The following is a 23,584-nucleotide window of genomic DNA, read 5'->3' as shown; positions in this document are numbered from 1 at the left end:
AGTGGGTGGAAGACCATTTTTGAGAAGAGCAAAAATTTATTCAGCCCTAAATGCAGGGCAGAAGACTCTCTCCCTGGGGACCTTTAGGCCGTACTCTTTCCTTGTGCCTCTTCATCCAGTCATGTTCAAAGGAGAGATTTTATAGAATCTTTGCAAGAGGCAAGACTGGAGTGGAGTTTGCTCCTTATTGTATGTGTTCCCTCATGAAAAAGGGAATAAAAGGCTTTTGAGTAACTCTCATATTTTCAAAGTATGTTTTTAGTAGGTACTGAGGAAAGTAATCTTTGAATTTGGTTTCTTAAGATATTTTGCCTATCAGCAACTAAGCTGTCAGTTTTACAAAAGCAACGTTGGTAACATAAAGGAGCTGATTTTGGTGAACTGTGCAGCTCAGTGATTTGGAGGCTGACCAGGAGCTGATTTGGAACTGAACTAAACTTTGAGCTTGTTTTTGCTTGTCATATCTTTAGAATTAGTTTAGTTTTCAAAGTGAAAGTCTCCCTTCTTCTCACGGAAAGCACTTGATATGTTTTGAAACGATGAACAGAATTTAAAAAAAAATTCTCATTTTCTGTAGAGTGGGGAAAGCATTTACTTTGCTACAGTACTGTTCCTAACAAAAGAAATCCTAATAGTTATATTAAAACAAGGAGTTGAGATTGTGTTAGGTACTTCAGTAAGTCAAAAATCAAGCTAAATTCAGGTCACCTCTGCTGAAGAGTTTTCAGCTGAAATGCAACAGGATACAATTAACATTCATTATGAAGTGACATCTATTAAACTGATAGAACACAAGTGCTTCTAAACAAGAAAATGCTGTGTGAAACATGATTTTTTTTTTTCCTGCTCTCTGGCATATTAATTAAATCCTGTGTTTCTGTCCTGAAGCTCTGATGATTCTGTTGTAATGCACTAATGGTTTAGAGATTCTTAGGCTAAATGTACAATATATAAATATAAAGGGTCCCACTGCAATGAAAATGCATTTCAAATATCTATCTTCAAAAGAAAGTTGTATTTTAAAAGACAGTTTTTATTAATGTTACATTACAGTGCTTAGCGTGTATAAAATGATGAAACAAATAATATATACAGCAACTCTACAAAGTCTGTATAACATCTCAAGAGAAATCTACTAATCAATAGTCTTCACTGGTGTGTAGCACAACTTTAACTTGTATATTTATTCAACCTATTGTCTCTCTGTAGGAACTTGAACGTGTTACATCATTGCAGACTGGCCTTCAGTTAGCAGCTGTTATTTGCACAAATGGAAGAAGGTATCTTGCTTAAGTAACTGCAGATTGAAAGGGGGGAAAAGTATTTTGGAAGAAATCTGTAAACCCAGGAAATTTGCTTGTTGATGATATTTCTAGTCTATGTGCTGAATGCTATTAGTAGTTAAAAGATACTAAACCAATTGCAAACGTTGCAGCTCTCACTTTTGCTATTGGGAGTTCTCTTTAAAACAGGAAGGTTTTGAGATACACCATTAATCCGCAGAAAAGTGCAGAAGGGAGGATCTTAATAGTCTGTTGATATCTCATTTTCTGAGTTTCCTTAACAATACTGACAATCTTATTTTCTAGCATGTATTTTGATGGACGTGTTAGAGTTGATTAGAAGTAAGTTTCGTTTTATGAATTCGTTAAAGATTATATTAATTTCGTAACTTTTGCAGACACCTGAATATAGCAAAGGAAGGCTTCACACAAACTAGTCTGGGGCTTCTTGCCAATCAGAGGAAGCGACAGTTGCTTATTGGACTGCTGAAGTCTCTGAGAACAATAAAAACACTGGTACGTAGAGGGTTTTTTTTCAGTGGCAAATATTTTTCTTATTTTCTGTGTAGTTATTGTTCTTTGTTTTTTGTTTCCTTTTTTTAGCAAAGAACTGATGTGCGTTTGAGCGAGATGTTGGAGGTAAGTCGCTGCCAGACTGGTTAAATTTGAAGCTATTCTAAGTCTACTTTTGTCCCTTCCCTTCCTCTTGCAAACAGGCTGTGGCTGTGTTTTTTTTTTTTCAAATGTTGTGCAAAAATCTTCATATCCAAGTAGATCGCCCCTCTGCCGGGGGGGATTTTTTTTTTCAAAACCTTAATCCTGCCTTTAGATCTGAGGCTTGAGTTAGTTCAGCAAACTTTCTTATTCTGTACCAAGCAAGAATGTACTCATTTTCAGGTGGCATAAATGTTACCTTCTGCTCATTAAGCCCTGTACAATGATTAGCTTTTAATGTCTGTGCTGTATTTTGTCACACAGGAAATCAGCACTTCACTGTCTACTCATAGGAGTTGTCTTGAGACAGAGGTGGGGGTCTTGCATTCACACACAGACCCTAATGTCTGATTATTGTAATCCATCAGTGATTTTTAAGGGCTGGGACTGCTGTTTCTAGCTGAGTGCAGTTTTAGAGCTGTGCTCAGCGTCTGCTCCCAATACGTTATCCCAGATATTGGCCAGTTTATTGTCTTTGTACTCCAAGAAGTTAGTAATGGAATACGCATGAGAGCTGTTAGTAGCCATTCACAGAAGAGGATTTGAAAAAGCCAGAAATGAAGCTCCAATAGCTTATAGGGTTGAGCTGTACCTGGAATACATTAGTAATATATCTTATGCAAACAGGCTTTCTGATTTGAGCTCTGTTAGACTTAATGGAGCAAATACCAGGTTTCCAATGGAGAAAGATGCAAAGACGTGTAAATGCAGCAATCATTTTAGACCAATGTACTGTTCTGTTTTTATCTAATGGATAATGTATTTGGGGTTTTTTGTGTATTTTTTCAGCTAAACTTGATCTGCATTAGAATACTGCTGTTAAAACCAATTTCATTTCAGAACCTCCTTTATGATAATAGCTGAATATAAATTGCCCTTGCGTTTCTACTCTTCAGTCAATGACTGAAATTCCAGTAACAGCTTTGTATTTGAGCTCTCTAAAGTACATATTACAGCTGATGTAATTATGGCAAAAAAGGGAAGCTCTTAGCTATTAAGGAGGGTTTTCCTTTCTCCAAGACTCTTTCTGGTCTCGTGTCTAATAGAATACAAAAATAGTAGGTATACCCAAAGCACTGTCCATGTTCTGATGGCAAGATCCTGGGGTTTTATATTTTTGTGTCTGTGGGTTTTTTTGTCCTGACATCTTCATATACTTCCTGATTCATCTGTCTACTGATTTGATATTCTTTTTATAAATGATGACAATGTGCCCATATTTTTGTTCTAAAGTATGTTCTTTTTGTCCTGAGGCCTTGTGTGGTCTGAGGCCACTTGTATTTAAAATAATTTGTAATAAGCTATAGGATGTGTCAATTTAAATAGTGTTTATTTGAACATAATGTTAGGAGTGTCTTCCTTTTCTCTTTTTAGGTTTTGTAACCTAAACCTCCCAGTGTCTGAACTTACCTCTTTCCATGCTCATAAATAGATCATACTGTATTAACAAAGGTTTGAAAGATGTTTAACTGGGAAGATGTTGGTTGTTTTGTATTTTCTGATGTATTTTTTATGAATGCAAAAGGAAACAATACAGCAAGTTGTTTGGATAAGGTAATGTAATACATAGGGTTTTCAGATGTTGCTTATATCTACTTCTAGTTCCAAACTACTTGCACATGAAGTGCTGCAGTACACCCTCACTCTTTTCCTTTAATTTACTGTATAGACATGAGGCAAAATATTTTATTCTTAATTCATAATTATGCAAGCAAAAATGGGTGTTGCACCGTTGCTTCAAATGAGCTTTCAATTGTATTTTCTCCTAAGGAAGAGGATTATCCAGGAGCTATTCAGCTGTGCTTAGAATGCCAGAAAGCCGCCAGCACTTTCAAACACTACAGCTGTATAAGGTAAGGTGACATTGTGCAGATTTCAGCTTCTGTATGACTTTATTTGTAAATGATATAGAGTCATAGAATCAACCAGGTTGGAAAAGACCTCCGAGATCATCAAGTCCAACCCTTGTTCCAACACCACCGTGGTTACGAGAACATGGCATTAAGTGCCACATGCAGTCTCAGTGTGTGAAACAGTGACCATTAATTCTCCTTCTCTAAAGAAGGTTTGATGGAAATGTTATTTTCTTCTTAGAAAAGTAAAATTGAGGCAGTTATAAAAACATAAGTATCCACTGTAGTTTCCACCTTTCTGGTACCACTACTAACTAGTCTTCACAATCATAACACCATATAATCTGTGTTTGGACTATATAATTGGTTTTTTTATCTGTTGTAATACATTGGCAGGTAAAGTTTCAACTAAGACTGAATTATAACTGTGCTACAACATGCAGCCTAGGGATACCTGAGCTGATTTTTTAATAAGCAAGTTTATATTCTGGAATTAATTTACCTACAGCAAGATGGCCTCTGGAGGATAGCTTTCCCTGATTCTTGGCAATGAAATTAGCAAGTGCAGAATTTCATGCTGACATGAAGAAATTGCTTTCAAAACTGGAACTAATCCAAATATCTGCAGTTCCTAACTTAGAAAGACTTGCTGTTTCCATAGCTTTTAAAAAAGAAAAAAATAAGCAGGAAATGCTCATAAACTCCAGCAGGAGATATAGTAACATCAAATTATTACGGAGGCTTTTCTGTTTGAAGGCTTGTTGCATGTGGAGAAACAATAAGGAAATATTTTCTACTCTAGTTTTTAATGCCAGCTCTTCTTGATGCAGGTTTTTTTTATTTAAACCTTTCTTTGGAGGGTATTGTATCCAATTTATCTAATAGAACCAAAAAAGGAGGGTGATGGGCATAATCTTGAAGATACAGAACTAAGTAGGGAAGCTAGAATCTTTTGATAATTAACATAACCCCCTTAAGAGAAGATTCAGAGCACAGAAGGAAGTTGTTTAAAATCAGATATGGTTATTATTTAATGAAAACCGTGCTTTCCGTGCATGAAGAGAATATCCTCCCTATTTCTTGTTGCTTTGACCCTTCCATACAAAAACAATATTATATTTTGTCTTATTTTTCTGACTGATGTTCTAAAATTTTTAAACCTGATTGTTACAAAGGTGCAGTGGTGCCTTTCTTTGTCCTTACTTTGTCCTTTCTTTGTCTCTTATGGTAGCTATTTTTGTTAATCTTTTTATACCAAGAGAAGTGAAATAACGGTGTTTAAATTTTTTTCTGAGAATTGTGTAAGCTTGAGTTCTTTTATAGCATTTCTGTAACAGGTTCCTGAGCAACAAAGAAAAGTTACTATAATTTACAAAGACTTGACAGCCTTGACCTTTCTCGTCAAGAAATGTTCTGCTCTAGACCACAGTGCCAAACCAAAACATTTAAAGCATGAGTTTCTTGGGTTGGGAATGTCTTTGAATACTTGGTTAAATCCTAGCAGGATGGGGCCTTGTCTGGGCACTCTTAACAGTGTTGTGTTGTAAACCTACGGTTATGTGCTGCTGCAACAAATACTTTAATTTGAAGCATTAGGAATACTGCATATGCCTGAAGTAGGTACCTTTCAGTAATAACAGTGAGATAGTGCTAGTCTGATGCAGTAACAGCAGCTTAAATGATTTATGATAAATTACTATATTGTGACTCGGTAGCAGGCAAATGTGTTTTTGGAAACAAGGAACTTGGACTGAAATATTAATAGAATCAGTAATTTTATTTTAAACATTTTTTCTTTCATTAATAGTGAGTTAAATTCAAAACTGCAAGATACCTTGGAACAAATAGAGGTAAGAGTTGATATATTGATGTTTAGTATATTTTAATATTTAACCTCTAAGTATATGTTAGTAATTAACCTCTGAAGGACTAGAGCTTTCTAACACAATGTTGTTAGCAATTACAGAATGTGCACATTTCTTTCAAATACTCTCTTTGGAATGCTATAGTCAGTGCTGTTCATGTAAACTCTTGTGATGCAATTAATCTAAATGCTCTGTAATATATTGTCAGACTTAGGAGCCCATTTCACTAGTTGTGTCTGCTGTAAGTGGTAGAGCAGTCAAATTAAAAAAGTCATATAACATTTGAAGTACTGAACTTCTGTGAGTTCCTTAGACTACTTGTAAATAATTGTGAGAAGTAAATCAGCAGCAAGTGAATAGGTTTGGATAAGCTACACAAGAGGTCACAGTTTCACTGGAAATTTTAGAGGTCAGCAAACTGCTGGGTAGGGCCAGTGCTAAGCCAGAGGAAGAATAACTGTAAGGGATGCAAGAAAGATCAGTTTTAAGTTGGTAGATAGTATCACAAAAGCAAATGAATATAAAATGGTAAGTGTCTTGCTGGAAATTGGTGGTGAAAAAAGTAATTTTGAACTGGAACTTGATGAGCTGTTTGTAAGAAGTCGATTAATGTAGGTATGTGTAATGTGTATGTAGTGCATGTAATGCATACGCATGTAATGCTTAGCAGGAACCTGAATCAGCTATTCCAGCAGCTCTCTACACCTGTGGTCATGGGCTCTTTAGAAAGTCAGATTATTATTGTATCTTGTTATTAAATTCCCTGTAAAATTAGACCTTTGTTAAATTTCCTTCAGTTATGCCTTTGTACTTCAGCTTTTTTGCAAAGCTTTTTTTTTTTTTGGTTATTTATTCCTTTAGTCTTTTTCACTGGTGTATGTTTTATTCAGAGCATATCTGGTTCAAAAGAGCTGATAAATGACTGTTTTCTTCCCACTCTCACACAGGCCTTGTGAGAGTGAGCACACTCACATTTTTTCCTTGTGAGCAAATATTGATGTTGCATCTTACTTCTTCCAGTAACAGCTTTGAAGAGCAAATTCTAATCTTACCAAAATCTGGTAAAATGTGCCGTGTTGGTTGGTGAAAGCAATTCATAGCTAGCTAAATAATCACGTTGAAGATTTTTATTTATTACTTGTGAATTTATAAAAAGATCTTATTTTCTTCCTGTGAAAGTATCTTATTTTCTGATGAAATTATGTCCATGCATATGAGAGAAATGTAAAAGTCATCCTGGTGTTCATAGAGTATTTCTGTAAAATACATAGTCTAATTAACATAAAATAATATAGAATAATATTCTACCTCTTAAGGTTTCAGTAATGAGTCTTTCCAATAATTGAGTGCCTCTACTTTTGTCCATTCTTTTTTCTTTTTTTTTTTTTTTGTTTCCTTGTAATTTAGGTTTTAACATTGATCTTACTTTTATATTATGTTACAAATAAAATGGAAGATGGCTATAGTGGAAGGAACTATTGCAAAATGGTTAATGTACTCTGTGTTTAAGAGTTCTGTTCATGAGCAGTTTGATATCTCTGTTTCTCTCTTTGTACAGCTGTTCTGCAAGAAATAAGAGAAGAAAATTTTTTAAAAAATCAGTATATGTCTGAAATTGCTGAGTAACCTTTTAGAGAAGTTCTGAATCTTTAGTTTACTTGTCCTTTTACCATTTGGCTTAGGAAAGAAAATGCAACAAAAAACCCACACCAAATCTCTAGGACTAAAACCATAAATGTGGCTCATGATGTAATTCATGAAGGTTTTCTAATGGAGTAAGTAAAAGTACATAGGGAGTAAACACTCGTCTGCTGTGGTTTCTATTTGTAAGAGCAAGATTGCATTGCAAGATCCTTAAATAATTAGAACTGAAATAGCTTTAGTGTCTGTCAAGTAGAGAGAATATCTGCTAGCTGGGGATGTTATCAAATGTTATTGAGTCATCCTGTGGGGTTTTTTTCTTGCATTGTAGATTGAACTATCTAGAGGTAGGTTGTGTATCTGAATATATTACAACATCTAAGTGAGAATTATCTTATTAAGCTTCATAGTCAAATTCTTGAAAGCTTTATTAGTCATTAAGTGTATGATCCTGTTTAAGGTGGGTTTTTTTTTCATTTGCTTCCCATAACAGGTGAACTTCATTTGTTGCAAAGCCGCTCAGTATGCTCAGACACAGCTCTGATGGCAGAACTAGTATTTATGTGTTTGCTTTCTTTTTTTGTCATTTAAGTAATGTATTACTTGGCCTATTTTTATTTAGTGTTTAACACATTCTTTTCTTTCATTTATATAGGAACAATTGGACGTAGCGCTTTCCAAAATATGCAAGAATTTTGATATCAATCATTATACAAAGGTTCAGCAGGCTTACAGGCTGCTTGGAAAAACACAGGTTAGTACTCATCTTCTGAGTAAGTTACAAAGAACAGTCATGTAACGGCATGGAACTTTGAGTACTGGGATGGAAATTTATTTTCCTAATTGTTGTGGTTTAATCCCAGCTGGCAGCTAAGCCCCACACAGCCACTCACTCTCTCTCCTTTGGTGGGATGGGGGATGGAATTGGAAGGATAAGAGTGAGAAAATTTATGGGCTGAGATAAAGTCCATTTAATAGGGAAAACAAAAGCTGTGCACACAATTGAAGCAAAATGAGGAATTCATTCAACACTTCCCATGGACTGGCAGGTGTTCAGCCATCTCCAGGAGAGCAGGGCTCCATCATGTGTAACAGTGGCTTGTGAAGGCAAACTTCATCACTCTGAACATTCCCCCCTTCCTTCTTCTTCCCCCAGCTTTCATTACTGAGCATGATGTCACATGTTATGGACCCCAGCTTTGGTCAGGTGGGGTCAGCTGTCCCAGCTATGTCCCTTCCCAACAACTAGTGTACTCCCAGCCTACTCTGGTGGGGTGGGATGAAGAGCAGGGAAAGTCTTGAGTCAGTGTAAGCAACTGCTCAGCAATAGCTAAAACATCCCTGAATTATCAACACTGTTTCCAACACAAATCCAAAACATAGCCCTGTACTAGCTACTATGGAGAAAATGAACTCTATCCCAGCCAAAATCAGCACACTAATGCTGATGAATCTTGCCAAGTATTCAAAGGCTTTTATAATGCTCAGATAGTTTAACAGTACTTACTAAAGGTAAACTGTGTATTACTCCAACATGTAACATATGTAACAGTTCCATATTTCAGCTCTGTTTATAATGCTGTTTGCATTATTAATTGATTTTAGTCTTGTGAATATTTTTCAGTAACTAGGTCTGAGTTGTGCACAACCTGTACCTTACATCTGTTTCCATTTTATATTGTACTGTAACATGACAGGAATGAAGATTTGAGGAGATAGTTTTTTGCAAAAAAATATGTCTCAAGGCATAAAAAAAATCATGGAATGTTAAGAGTTGTAAACGACCTTAAAGATCATCCAGTTATACCGGCTGTGCCATGGACAGGGATACCTCCTGTTAGACAAGGTTGCTCAGGGTCTTACCCAGCCTGACCCTGAACACTGACATGTGTTTAAACATACACTGTGAATATGTCCTAAAAGTTACATCTGCGTGCCTAGAGCATTTTTTTGTGTAAAGAGTAGATCTAAGCTCTCCCCTAGGATGTAGTTCTCTTCTGCTGGTGCAGTGCCTACAGGCTTCATACGGTTTCTCTGCGAAGATGGTGAATCAGTTTCTTTCTGAAGCAGCTATGAAGTATGGAAGCTAATACCAAGATCCTGTGAAGTAGAGAGGGATAAAGAAACAAGAAAATCCTGGAAGCATGTTTTGTCAGTGATCAGTGTTCATAACGCACTGAGGCTGAGCATGGTGGTGCCAGTGTAGCAGTGATGAGAAGTGGAGAAGAGATTCCTTCAGAAAGCTTTAGCTGGTGCAGGTCACTGCCTGTCCCTTGATGAAGACAGGGCAATAACCCCATTTGCTCTTTATAATGTTTGTTTTTAATGGTATTTCCAGATTTCAGAATTATATCTGTTAGTAGATTGGCGCTTTTTGGTGTTTGGTTTGATTTTTTGTTTTCTTGTTTCTTTCTTTCTAATTAGAACCTTCCTAGCAGAGTTGGGTTCTTTTTTTCATGGCTTGACAGTGATAACAGTGTAACTCTGCAATAGGATAGAAATGGATTTATCTTCCCATACTTTGTTAATGTGCAGAACTATTGGAGTGCCTAGAGACTGCAACTTAAAATCAGGGGAGAAAATTAATTAGACTTTTCCTTTGTCAGTGCATTGTATGCAATTTCTTTATTTACTGAACATTCACTAGTCCGAAGTCAAGTGCATGATATGTTGAGAAAGGCAGATTGTTTGTCAGAGGAATGAAGTTTCTGAACAAAATAAAAGTGTTATTTGTTACTGCATGGTTTCGCCTGCTTTGTTCTCATGATAGAGTGACTTGGCTTTGACATTCTTTTTATTACTACTAAAGTAGGTATTTTGAACTTGTCCTAAATATAATTTAGTTGCATTGTAACTGAAATATCTCCTGTTTTGACCCCTTCTCAGTAAACAAAATGTCATGAACCTTCAGTATCTTCAGTACTTCTCATTATTTCATTTGTCATTCTGTTTTCTTTGACTGATTCAAGTTAGCACTAGCTGTAGAAGATTGGTTGTTTGCAATAGGATTTAATCAGAATTGCTTTTTCATTTCTTATGGGATGATTGAGTTCTCAGCTCTTGTCAGTAGCTAAAAATGTCAAAAAGGAAGTAGTGAAACGGAACATTTTCAATCTGCAGGATCTGATAACTTCATTCTGACATTTGAAAGATATTTTTTGTCGGTTCCCCTATATACCATATGCTGATTATTTGCATATTGTGAAACAGTGAGAAAATTCTGTTCCTGAAATGGACTAATGTTATGTACAGTCTATTAACAACATGAAAACTCAAGAAACATCCTGACCTGAAACTCAGGCATGATTATAGCAAAATTAACATGCTATGCAGTCATTAGTCCCTAGTATTTGTACTGTTATATATTTTTCTGAAAAAAATAATGTTCTTTTAAACAAATGTCGTCTTTTTTTTTTTCTGTTACAAAGGGGAGTTTTATAGGAAATTTATTGATATGGTGTACATACCTTTCTGTAACACTTAATTCTACTTTATGTTCTTCAGTTTGTCAAGTGGATGGATTGAAGGCTTTGTAATTGTAGTTTTAGTTTTAATAATTACAAAGGAAATATTTTTATTTTAGTTGGAAGTGTTTCCAGTGGGAGAAAGAGCACAAATCTCAACTAATTTCTTTTTGATACAAAATCAGTGATTAGGAGAGTAAAAAAATGAATGAGTCAATTCTATAATTAGCTGTATTATATAGGTGTACAGTTAATATTTACTCATGTTAATGGAAAAAAAAAAAGTGGATTATAGAGGGAGGATGGCAGAGGAAACTGATTTTACTTATAATACCTGCACTCTTTTACATTACCATATTGTAACATTACCAAATTCTATATTAAGTATTTTTGAGACAAAGATCGAAAGCCATGCTTACAGTCTCTTTTGTTCAGAACTGAAAAAACTTCCCTTAAAAGGTGATGGCTTAAAGATTTTGGCGTATGACAAATTGAATTTTGTATTTGATTTTATGTTACTCCATTTCTTTCAGACAGCAATGGACCAGTTACATATGCACTTCACTCAAGCCATTCACAACACCGTGTTTCAAGTAGTCCTTGGATATGTGGAGCTGTGTGCAGGAAACACAGACACCAAGTTTCAGAAGTTACAGTACAAAGACCTCTGTACAGTATGTAATTCTTGTATATATGTATATTTGTTAATCTGAATTTTTCCACTATTGTAAGTGTACCTTATGTCAGTAGGGACTCATTAAAATAATTCTGCAGCTGCTATAGTTTATTAATACAAGTTATAGGCTGAGAGATTTGTTATTCACAGCTTAGTGATGATTTTGGTTGCACTAAATCTTAACACTTGGACTTATTGTGCACTCCATCTAAATACAAAGTAAATCATAGGATACAAACAGAAGACCAACATTTCAAAACTCCCATGTCTTTAGTATAATATGATAGTTATTGGAATCATTATTAACTTTGAACTTTATTCTAGTGCATTTAGGTAGTATTCACAATTTCTATAATACTACATTTCAGTAAGGATTCTTGTAAAGATGCTATCTTAATTGGAGTCTTCCCAAATGACTTTGTATCAGTTTCATTGCATTTTTGATACCAAGGTAAGGGATGGCTCTTATATTGAGATACAGAAGCCTGATAATAGGGAAAACGTGGACTGGGAATAACTATATATTTGCCTCTAGTATAAATTTTAGGTGCAGTTTCTTCCACATCTGTGTTTTGTTTATTTTTTTTAATGTTATTAGAATTACTGTATTTTGAGTTTTTTTCACTTGTGATTGAGTTTTTTCACTTGTGATTTTACTGTTATATCCTGAGAAATTTGCTTAAACTTCAGTGTTGGGGAGGAAGAATGTGAAATATTTTAGGTAGTTCTAACATTGATTTAAAATTTGAAACTATGTTTCTATCTTGAGTGTTCTTTAGGGTGTTTTTTTCAGTCACAGGCTAAATCCTCCTCATACTTCATCAACTCATGGACCCATCCTGTCAGTTGCAATTTATTAAATTAAAGTACAGTCATAAGAAGATTAAAGTTCATATTCTGATCCATTTTCTGCTCTTTCACTTCTCATATCTCCTGGACTCATGTAGCTTCAACTAGTAAACATCACATCTATATTGAAAGCCATTTAATTTTAAAGAGGTGCCCATTTGATTAAAAAAGCTTGCATCATCTAAGGGCCTGCACATAAATGGAAGTGTGATATGAAAAATTAATTTATTGGGAATAAATGACATAAGTATTAATGAACAGAATGAGAAAGTTTCCAGATGGGTGGAATTTGCACTTTACTGAGATGAATTCTAGCTGAAGAAAGCCAGCAAACCAGCAAAATCTCTTGTTCTCTGGACTGCAGCCCTTTCATCTTTCTGCTATAAGTCTTCGGAGTGTGGTTTTATTTTCATTTCTTACTTTCTAATGCAATTTTCTTTTCCTTTTTTTTTTGCTTTATACTTCTGTATGCCCTTTAGTTTACTTCTCAGTCTTTGCTAATGCTAGTGATAGTAAGCCCATTTATTTACACTTACAAGCTGTACTACCGAGTTGCTTCTGGCAGCTTCTAAATACAGGTTGTGTGCTACTGTTGATCCTTGTTCTCTACAGTGCAGAGGAATCTTTCAGATACTTGCAAATATCACATTTTGTAGTACACTGGAAGAGAATGGCTTTATCTGCATGGTTACAAAATTATTACGTCATTATTTCTATTTGGTTTTACTTATTCAAAACTTTATTGAGATAATGTTTAAGTTATGTGAGCCTGCAATAGCTGGAATCTGGCAGTCTGTATAAAGGAAAGTACTGAGACTTTGGGACTATAATGTACAATGAATACTGCTATAATTTGCTTGAAATTGAGTTTTTTATTTTTTCATTACTCTCTTGGTAACAATTAGGTATTTAGGGACAGGCTGCAGATGGGCAGTTTTGCTCTCTTACAAACCGTGCTGCTCAGTGTTGGTTGTTACCTGTTGCAGTGCATTTGTGAAATTGGAGTGATGAATAAGCTGGGCTGTCATACCAATTAAATTCCTAACTTCCTGCAGCAAAAACACCAGCAGATTTTTATCTCTTGCATTCTGTTTTGGGGGAATAAATTGTTTAAGACTAAAATATGAGGTTTTTTTATCTTTGTTTAGTTCTAGTGAGAATCCTCTTCAGGTTATCTACGCTGTTAAGCCAGGATGCTCTTAACATATAAGTGGTTATGGAGTACTTCCTCTAATTAAACAATGAAAGTCATATAAAGTTGAAGTATTCCTTTTTGGACAGATCTCCTGCTGTGTGTTTCTAAAAATCTATCAAAATTAATTCATTTAACTCATTTCCATTTTGTATGGAGGTGTGGGGGGGTTATACTAGCTTTTTTCCTTTGTTTTGTTTGTTTCTTCAGATACTGTATATTCTAATAATGTGAGTTTTTTTTAAAGAATAATGTTTTCAGAAATTTTTAAGCATTTATGCAAGTTACGTACCTGTGCACTCAGACTCACTGTTTCCTTTTTGATTGTTTCTTTTCTTAGCAATATACTATGCTCTAGCTTTTACATCCTTTCACTTTCTGAATACTACTGGAGCAGGGCAGAGTTTGGCTGCTTCATTTTCAGGTTTTGAATTTCTATATCCAGAGAGTATAAGTCCAAAGAAATTGAGTTGTTCGTTTCCTTAGTCTAAACGGAATTATCTTGGTATTTAGTGATAGTAAGTGATCCTTTCTTCCTGGCCACCTGAAGACCAGTGTATCTTTAAGTATAGTAATCTGCATAAGCAAGGTTTAGATTTTATAGCTACTAAACACCCTGAAATACAGTAAGAGTAACATTTCCTGATGAGTTGGTAGAGAAAATGGCTGAATCAGCAGGTGAATTGGCAGGACAACTTATTGTTTGAATGATAAACTTGTTACCCTATTTTGTTCAATTGTTAGCAAAGGCCTATAGTATCTGAGATTAAAATGTCTCAATAATGCAGTCACTAATGTATATCAACTCTTCAATTAAAGGGTGTTTTAGAAAAAAAAGTAGTTTTCTCAATTGTCACAATTTTTATGTACCAAGAGCATAATTTTTTTTTTTTTTTTTTTTTGTCAATATGTCCAGGATACCTAATTTGATGCTTTCTTTGAGGAAGCTCTGGTTTGGTAGGGCACAGAACGAGGATAATAGTTCAGTTTAAAAAAAACCCAAACAAGCATAATGAAAGGACATGATTATTAACATGAAGCCTCCAGATACTTTTGCTAGTGACATCTGTTAATGCTGAAGAACAGTTTCTGTAAGTCCTTAATCATAAGTGGAATGTAGGAGAATATGGCTTGAGCGGTATGTCCTGCTGCCAGGAACATTATTTAAGCTTGGGAAACAAGAGAACATGATGAAATAGAAAATAAAGATGTGCAATTTATAATTTTTTTTTTTTACTTGAAAGCTGAAAAATAGGAGTAGTGGTGGAAATCTGTTCAGTGTAATGTTTATTCTCCAACAACTGTACTGAAGATGATCAGTGATGTTACGATTCTTGAGAAGGACAGTGTTTTGAAAGCCTCAGTGAGATCAGTGTATGAGGATGCAGTTGAGGGAATTGATTGCCTTAATTAAGGGTTTGAATGGAATCCATGGTTGATTCTGTTGCAGAAACTGTTTATATTTTTGAAGAGTTGTCTTGTAACTGATGCCAAAACTTTTGTATCATCATGGATATATGTATTTATGTTATCAGGCACACAGTACCCAGTTGGTAAAAGCTAATTAGCCCTGCAGAAGTCAGCTGTGGACACTGACATAGCTATCGGAAAACATGGTGTTTTCTAGAGTAGTGTTAGCTGGAAGTGCTAATTTCCAGACTTCTATGAGAAACATTAAATAACAGTGTAATTAAAATCATATCTGTGCAGCTGGACTTTGCCCTAGTCTATAAGTGGTGACACTGTGCTTCACAGTGACTGAGACAAGGGTGGCGTAGCATTGCCACTCTGATGCCCTCTGAATATATTTTACAGTTTTTTCTTTATCCAGCAATACCCCTTCTCAAAGTCATCCCTTTTCCTGACAGTCTCATCTTAGTTATTTCTTCTGTGTATCTTGCTCTCTGATAAAATTGATACTCTTCACCTAAAGAGTATCTGAAATCATAGCTGGCTCTTTGGAGCATGGTGATTCAGGGAAGTAGGGCAGCTGCCATCTAAGTTTGTTTGTTTGTTTTTAAGCTGCTTCTTTATGCATCATTCAAACCAGTGGGGTACTGGCCAGGATGGCTTCTGTGTACCACAAGAATCTGTATCATTGAAATGATGTGGTTCTTCATGTCATGGGTGGCTGCATCCCTCTTTGATAATGAAATGTGCTGATCCTTAGACTTTATGGCTTTACGTCTGTATCTGCCTCGTTGTTCCATAAATGTAAGAGGTGTTTAACATATGGGCGCACTATGAGAAAAGTGGTAATAAATAAACTTTGCACTCTTGGACAGCATTTGATTAGTTGATTAAAATCAGGAATTCATCACCGCTCAAATACATTTGAAAATGAAACTGATATATATCAAGCACCTCAGCTGTATGAGTATGGAAGGGTTTGTATGGTTTGTGTTGCCACTGTGAAAAAGGAAGACAATTTTGAGGTTTCACAATGTTACTTTGTTTTTCTGTAGCATATTACATCGGACAGCTACATTCCATGCCTGGCTGATCTCTGCAAAGCCCTCTGGGAAGTCATGCTCAGTTACTACCGAACGATGCAGTGGCATGAGAACCATGACCAAGATGAGGCAGCAGTTGTGTCTTCTGGTAAGAAACTTCTGGAAACAAAACTTCTGATATTTGGATGTAACTTTTCTTGTGCTGTATCTTTGTGGTCTTGACTCGGTGCCTTCAGCATTATTGCTTATAGAGTGCAGGAAGAACTGAAACAATCACTGGATTTTTGTACTCTTCAGTATAAGGTTAATTTTTTAATGAATATTTGTATGTGCCAATCTTGTAGATATAAATGCTTTTATTTTAAACGATTCTTAGGGGACATGTCCTACCCCTGTTGTGTGGAATCTTAAGAAAAACCCACAAAACAATTAAAAACTTGTTGAAAATATTTCCGTTGAAACTATTTTTCAGATGAAAGGTTTTATCATCATATCAGAATTAAAATTCAGAGCTGAAATATTTACTTTTGAGATGCACCATGTGAAGAAAGATTCTAAACTTTTGAGTTAATTGCCCATTCTCAATATTCTACATTTTAAGTAACTTCAGAAAATTACGTTTTCTTCTCTCTTTTTTCATTTTGTTGTAAAATCAAGCAGGTGTCATAAAGAATTTATTGCATGGAAACATTATCACAGTTGACAACTTTCTCAGCCACAGGTGCACTTACCAAAGTAGTTCCCCTTAGTGTCGTTCCTTGTGATATCCTGAAGAAAGAAAATAATCTGCACTGCAAAGGCTTTTACAGGAACCGTTAAGCCTAATGAAGTGGTAGATACCGTCATACGAGTAATTTTAAATTCCTTGCTTTTTACATGCATGCCAGAGTGTTTTGGTATGCTTACTACTAATCTTCTGTCTCTTAGTTTTTAAGGTTCTGGAGATGTGGCTTAGCTGTAATGTACAACTGGAATATAGTTGATCTTCTGAATCATTTTTCCATATACTTCTGCAGTGATAAAGCACACAAAGAGAATTTTACAAGTACAATTTCAGAGGGACCATAAACATCTACTAAAGGTTTTTTCTAAAACTTATTGCTCATGATGCAGTAATTATTAAACCCATACATGGAATTCTCATTCCATACTTACTGATTTAATGGCTGTGATGTGTGTGAAAGCCAAAGAGTAAAATTCCTGTAGAAAGGGCATGTATGTCAGAAGGAACCAGGGAGGCAGTTCAGGACATTATGCTAAAATAGACTTAAGCAGTCTTCAGTGTTTGTGTGTGTCTGCCTTTTATCGTTTTGAGAACTCAAGGCTGTCCTGGTATTTTTCTCTCGTTGTACCAGTTGATGCCAGCACTCTAAGAAAGTACCTTAAGTGTGTCAAGGGATTCTTGATCTTAGGGCACAAGCACAGCTGTAGAAGTGAGAAGTTGGACTTAGATGACATGATTTACATTGCTCTTTCTATTTTAATAGTGAAGCTTATCCAAAAGAAGTCCTGCTTGGATTATTGAAAGGAGGTTACACTTCATCTAGGTCACGTTGTCAAGTGTTTGTGATTACTGAGGCCTGTTACAGATGTTAAAATGTACTTTGCCTAACTTGTAAATAATTGCCCTTCTGCATTTCTGAGGAAAGAGGTGTCTCTGCTTTATATCTTCAAATATTCTGCTTGTTATTGTTCTGAGAATTACTCTAGTTTGAGTCTGAAGAGAAATTGGAGTTCAGAATTTGCAGTTTATTTCAGTTGTAGCGTGGACTGATCTTTGGCAATTACCTTTTCTAAGACCAATTGAAAAAACCACATACTTAGAATAAACTAAATGGAAACAGATAATTATCTCTAGATATAAATGGAATCCTAATTATTTTAAAATAATGAGACATGTATTTTATGTCCCTTATGACCTTTCATGAAAAAGGAAATAATCATGAGATTTTTGTTGCTGAAGTGTTCTGTTACAGAATAGCAGTAAATACTAGTGAAATATATGGTATTAATAGTTCTGTGATCATCAATTATACTTAATTGCTCTAATACACTGTTGGAAAGACAGAATTAAGTGTTCATAGGTATAATTTATTTAATCCTACTGAAGGTAAAATTAGTGAACTAAATTCATCAACTTTATAGCATGAGATAAGTTCTATGTCACATTTAGTGAACTGTTGCTTATTCTGTGATTTTGTTGCTCGTACAGTAAACAGCAAATTGCTGTGATCTGGGGTTTCATCCCTGAAAATAAACTACTTACTGGAAAATTTTCCATGGCATTATTGGTTGTGGTCAGAACATTGTTTGTGTTTGTAGTAGAGAATCAAATAGAAAGTTAATGTTAAAGGGACTTGTGCGGGTCATTGTTGTCTTTCCTTCTCAAAGGAAAGTGAACTCCAGTGTCACATTGGTTCGTGCAAGTGCTTGTCTGGTTCAGTTGGATTTTCACATACCATAACATTTACTGTGATTTTGATGTAACTTACATGTATTTATGAGACAATGATTTAACAGAAGTACAAAAGTGGGCAGTAAAATGATCGCTTGTAGCATTTAGTGATTTCACAAGGGTAATCCTAGTGGTAAAAGTGGGTAATAACTGTATTATCTATAATACATTTGGAAAAAAGCAAGAAGAAAATGATGCAAGATGTAAAATGAATGTCAACCGTTTTAATTTTCAAAAATTTTCTTTTATAATACTGTGTAAATTCTGTGCAAGATCTGCTTGGTATTCAAGGAGTGAAAGAGTGAAGCTAGAGGACAGAGATGCAATTGATTTTGGTTTGTTATTTTTTTTCCCTTTCCTCTGTCCAGCAAGGATTAAACAAAAACCTTTTGTTATGACTGAAGGCTGCCTTTATGAGTTTTTGAGAAATACTGAAAAAACTGAAGAATTACTGTATTTAAATCAGGCATCTAGGAGAACTCCTGGGTGCTTTTGATTCCTGTTTTTCTGTGTGATTATGAATATTTATGTGTTCTGCTACCTGTTACAAATTCTTCAAAGCAAAAAGTATAAATGCTTGTGGACCTTTATCCAATCCTTAATTTTCAAGCAAATTATCCTAAGTTAATATGTTTGCCTGTGTGAAATTAGCTGCTGTACAGTTCATTAAAAGACTGGAAACAAGACCTTGTAGCATGACTGACCATAAACCACATGAGCACCAGGAGATTGACAGAGAGAATATTACATGGATTTTTCATTGAACAATAGCATTTATATCACAGTGTCTGTCCAACCATTCCTTCATGAGTAGCAGTTTATGAATACAAGGACTATGATATTAGTGTAGAGAACAGGTCAAAGACACTGGCTGTTTTAGGAGTGGCCTCAGTCTGTAGAAGTTAAGAACAGAGGAGGTTGCAGAATCATACAAAGAGCGTGCTGTGGCTCAGGTAGCTGGATTTGTTTCCTTGCATAGTCTGAGAAATGGTAAATCCACTTAGAGTTTTTCTGGTTGGTTTATTCTTTCTGTTTATATTTTGTTTAATCTTCCGTGCAAATTGCTTATGGAAATGCATTTGTCAGAATTACTACTTTCAGAAAACGAACATATTTAGGAGGCTAATATTTGGTTTATGATTTTTCTTTCACAAGGAAAAATTTTTTTGAGTGCCCTACAAGAGTAGATATAGTATGGAAATGTGTTTGCGTCTTGTTTGCATATCAAACAGCCTCAAAATCTCATTTTGAGTCATTAGGATAAATTCTCAGTTAACCTGCAAAAGCAGTGTCAATGACTTTAAGGAGGAAAAAGTTGAATACAGCTTTGCAGCCTTTGAAGAAATGAGTATTTGTCCCTAATATAAGCCCAAATTCCAAACTGTATTTTGTTATGTTTTTAATTGTGATGAGAAGTTATTCAGTTGACAGTATTAGAGCTTTTACAATCTGGCTGCATATATTATTATCCTAGTTCTATATTCTTGAGTTCTAGCCTTGTGGACATACTTACTGGCTAGACATTTCTTCTTGGTAGTGTTCATACCACAGTCCCTGGCTTGCAGTTGAATATTTCTCAGTGTTTGATAATGTTCATAATTTAATAACATGTCCAGATACACCCATAGCTCTGTCTGAAAGAAACTAAGCAAGACCAGCATCCTTCTCAGTATTCATATTCTACACATTTTTTTAAATTTAAATGGAGGTACGGATGTTGAAGATTTCATATTTTTGTTGTTCCTGTTATGCTTATATGTTGTATAAACATTCATATAATAACAGTTCTTGTTCTGAGAAACATACTCTGGAAAGGTTCAAAGCAGAACCTCAATGGTTGAGGGGGAGAAAATGTATATCATGCTCTTCTACTTACAGAGAGTCAGGTCTAAGACTGGGAGTATGAAACACTGTTAAGTGATATTTATGATTAGTGATAGTTACAGAAGAAAACTCTGCTCACTTGACAGTGAGTACTGGATGATCTGAAGAAGACATGGTCAGAACATGGCCAGTCTGCTGTGCTCTTTTGTATTTCGGTTTAGTTGAATTGTCAGTGTCTGATACCAGTCATAACCATTCCTGTTACTGGATGCCTTTCCTTCCTTCTTTTAAATATGTAGTAGTCCAGATAATGCCATGGAGGTCTGTTCTGCACACATCTGAAAAGGTTGATCAAAGTCTGGGGTCTGGCCTCCCATTCCTTACTTGGCTCATTAGTAGGGTGCTCACAATATTTACATGATATTCATCTAGACTGCAAGGTCTGGATTCAGGGCAAGACTTGACAAGGGAAGAGCACTTACGTTGTTGAGAAACATTTCTTAGTGCTGACAGATGGAGGGCAATAGGCTTTTTTATGTTTCTGGACTCTTTTGCAATTAGACATGCAAAATTGCTCTTTCCTCTGAGGAAAGTGAAACTAAGCCAGGAGCTTTTCTGGAAAAAGCTGTGAAGCCTTGTAATGAAGAACTGCAAAGGTCAGTCAGGATTAGCTCTCACTGTGGTCCTGGTAGCACATTACCATCTAAATAACACTGCTGTGACAGGTATTTGGTATGCAGGTGACATTTTTTCCTTGCGAGTTTTGAATGACCACATGAAATCCTGTTCCTGCATTGATGAGGTCAGCTCATGAATGAAAAGCTTCTGGAACTGCACCTGAGGCATCTGGTAGCATCACACAGCTTAACAGCTGAACAGGCTAAACGGCCTTAGTGCTGTTTCCCTGGTGGCCTTGGATTGCTTCTGAATTCCCTGTTGATGCTAGAAATATATTATCATTATTTTTTGTATTTATTTATTCCGCATAAATTGTTCTGCAAGTTAGGGCTGACCAGTACATTACTGCAGGTCACTGAGGAGCTGTTAGAAGTTCTGCTCTTCCCTTTGCCTTCCTGTTGTCATTGTAGCAGTGTATCTACCTGGCCATGAAGTCTGACATTAAAAAAGAGCCTGTCTTTCAGGAATATAATCTAAGGCAAGAATGTTAGACATACCCTAGTCTATTAGACTTGTCCTTTTAATGTCCGAGTAAACTCAAATTATAGATAGTAGCTGTCTTTCCCACGAATATAGTAAACAATTGCTTTCATTTGACCTGTTTATTTAGTTTTCTCCATGTCCTTCTCTGCACACCTATTGGATCTGGGCTTTGTGCTGCTTGTTCCTGTGACTCCTAGACAGAGGGGAGGAGAATTCCTGATGTGCAATGTGATAGTTTAGGGCTCAATGGAGTATTCTGAGAGGAAATGCTGGGATCAGGAGTAAGCGAAAGAAGCTATCTTTTAGTTGGGAGCCTTTGTGTGGAGGTAGAAAGATGCAACCAGCTGAGCCAGGAGCAAGGGACTGAATAGTCTTCCCAAGCTCTGAAAACTAGCTGCAGGTTGCAGAAGAGATAGAAAGACTGGTCTGAGCTGCACAGCAATGCTGGGGTACTTACTACAGGCAGTCCTAATTCTTCTGTGTTTGCAGTCTCTTGAATGATGGAATGGAAGGACGGCTATATGCTTTGTAATATTTCAGTGTATTATTTTGTGGGAATTTTTATTGTTCATGTCAAATCACTAAATAGTTCAGGCTTTTAAGGACATGTATAGCTTCTCTCCTTGTCAGGGAAGCTAGAGTTATCATTTGTCTGTATAGCCTGGTTAAACCAGAGCTTTCCTGTGGTCAGTCATAGGCTGTGAAGCAAACTGTGTGACACCGTGCCATCACTGACTGCAGGGGTAACTACTGTTATAGGCTCACAAATATCATATAAAATATTACCTTCTCTTTCTAAAAATGGAAATAAAATCTATTTCCTCCATGGGGAGAGGGGGACCACATGCAAGGGCAGTTTATCATACATTACAGTGCTTTTTTGGAAAGTGATGCAGTGCTATGGGAATAGTTATATGATTGAAATTATTTCATGCATAAGCATAGATTAGTATGGGTAAAAGGAAAGAAGATGCCATATTGTTTTGCATAGTTCATGGAAAAATTCCAGTATCTCTCCTCAGAATTGCATTAAGAATTTGGTGTGGCATAAAGTAAAAAATCTTGCTTCTGAAACTTTTAAGTTCACGATCCGTGTCTACAAAGGTAGAACGTCTTAGAGAATCTTGTTGTAGAGGATAAGCAGTACCCACTTAAGCATTGAATTTTTTCATTTGAAATATCAGTATATGTTGCTCTCATCTTTTTTTATTTTTGTTGAATGGGATATCTTTCTCACATAAAAGCCATCAGAAGCTTTCCTCGTTTGCATGCACATATAATACTTATATGTGCATTATTCATTTCCATTCAAAAGTTTAGAGCAAAGTAGCTCTCCTGGAGTTTACATAATATGGCAATAGCTAAATAATATGGCAATAGCTAAAGCAAAAGTTTCGTAATGGGTAGGAAAATAGTATACATTTCAAAGCTTTTGGAACTATCTACAATGCCTTTCACCTTAAGTTTCAGATGGCAACAATGTGATGGGAACTGAAGAGAACTGTTTTGACCGTAACTATGTGAAAAAGAAGTTAGAACATGGACTTTCACGAATATGGCAGGGATGTTTTTTGACTATTTCCCCCCCTAAGTATTTGTTCCCTCTCTTCTCCCACCTCCCCGTTATTAATTACAGTTATATTTATACTAATCTTCTTAAAGAAATATCTCCAGGGATTTTTTTAAAAGTGGTTTGATCTGATTTGAATATATCAATACCATGGAAAAATAATTTCTGTGACTTAGTTACTACTTGGTTACTACACTTACAAACTCAGTCAAGATACCAAAATATAGTAACAGGACTTTAAGTCTGATTTCATTTTTCACAATCTCTGTGCTGTCCCACTATCTATTTTCTTTTCATGCACTTTTCTGTGTTAGCACTGTCATGCTGCCTTATATTTCTGGTATAACCAGAGCTATGGAGAAGTTGGAGTCTTGTGAACCTGCCTGGTTTCACAGTATTCCTGATCTGACTGCTGGATCAGTCTGATGTGCAGTGACACCCCAACATATGATGAAAAAGCTGTAATCCTGAGCTCTGCTTTTGCACTGATAATAAAGCATCTATGATTGACCTTGTGTTATAGACTGTTAAAGAAACTCATTATAAAATTACTTTAGAGACACCATCCCTGTTAAAGAAAATGG

At 35.7% G+C, this 23,584-nt stretch overlaps 1 protein-coding gene across 2 annotated transcripts in view; it reads left to right on the top strand.

Annotated features, from left to right (window-relative positions):
* VPS50 (VPS50 subunit of EARP/GARPII complex) overlaps positions 1-23,584 on the top strand; it is an 81,819-nt gene that overhangs the window by 17,660 nt on the left and 40,575 nt on the right. The window contains exons 6-14 of one of the 2 annotated variants that reach the window (XM_050312734.1): positions 1,210-1,280; positions 1,682-1,799; positions 1,887-1,922; positions 3,768-3,850; positions 5,658-5,700; positions 8,012-8,110; positions 11,354-11,494; positions 16,003-16,138; positions 22,901-22,993. In XM_050312734.1, coding sequence (XP_050168691.1) covers positions 1,210-1,280; positions 1,682-1,799; positions 1,887-1,922; positions 3,768-3,850; positions 5,658-5,700; positions 8,012-8,110; positions 11,354-11,494; positions 16,003-16,138; positions 22,901-22,993 — 820 coding nt within the window. Of the gene's footprint in view, positions 1-1,209; positions 1,281-1,681; positions 1,800-1,886; positions 1,923-3,767; positions 3,851-5,657; positions 5,701-8,011; positions 8,111-11,353; positions 11,495-16,002; positions 16,139-22,894; positions 22,994-23,584 lie in introns of both variants that reach the window. The other variant, XM_050312725.1, reaches the window with a different exon arrangement.

This window comes from Myiozetetes cayanensis, unplaced genomic scaffold (assembly GCF_022539395.1).
Source record: "Myiozetetes cayanensis isolate MyiCay16 unplaced genomic scaffold, myiCay2020 scf1, whole genome shotgun sequence".
Taxonomy (NCBI): Eukaryota; Metazoa; Chordata; class Aves; order Passeriformes; family Tyrannidae; genus Myiozetetes; species Myiozetetes cayanensis.
Note: the sequence above shows the minus strand (reverse complement) of the source record. Positions and strands in the feature narration are given on the sequence as shown.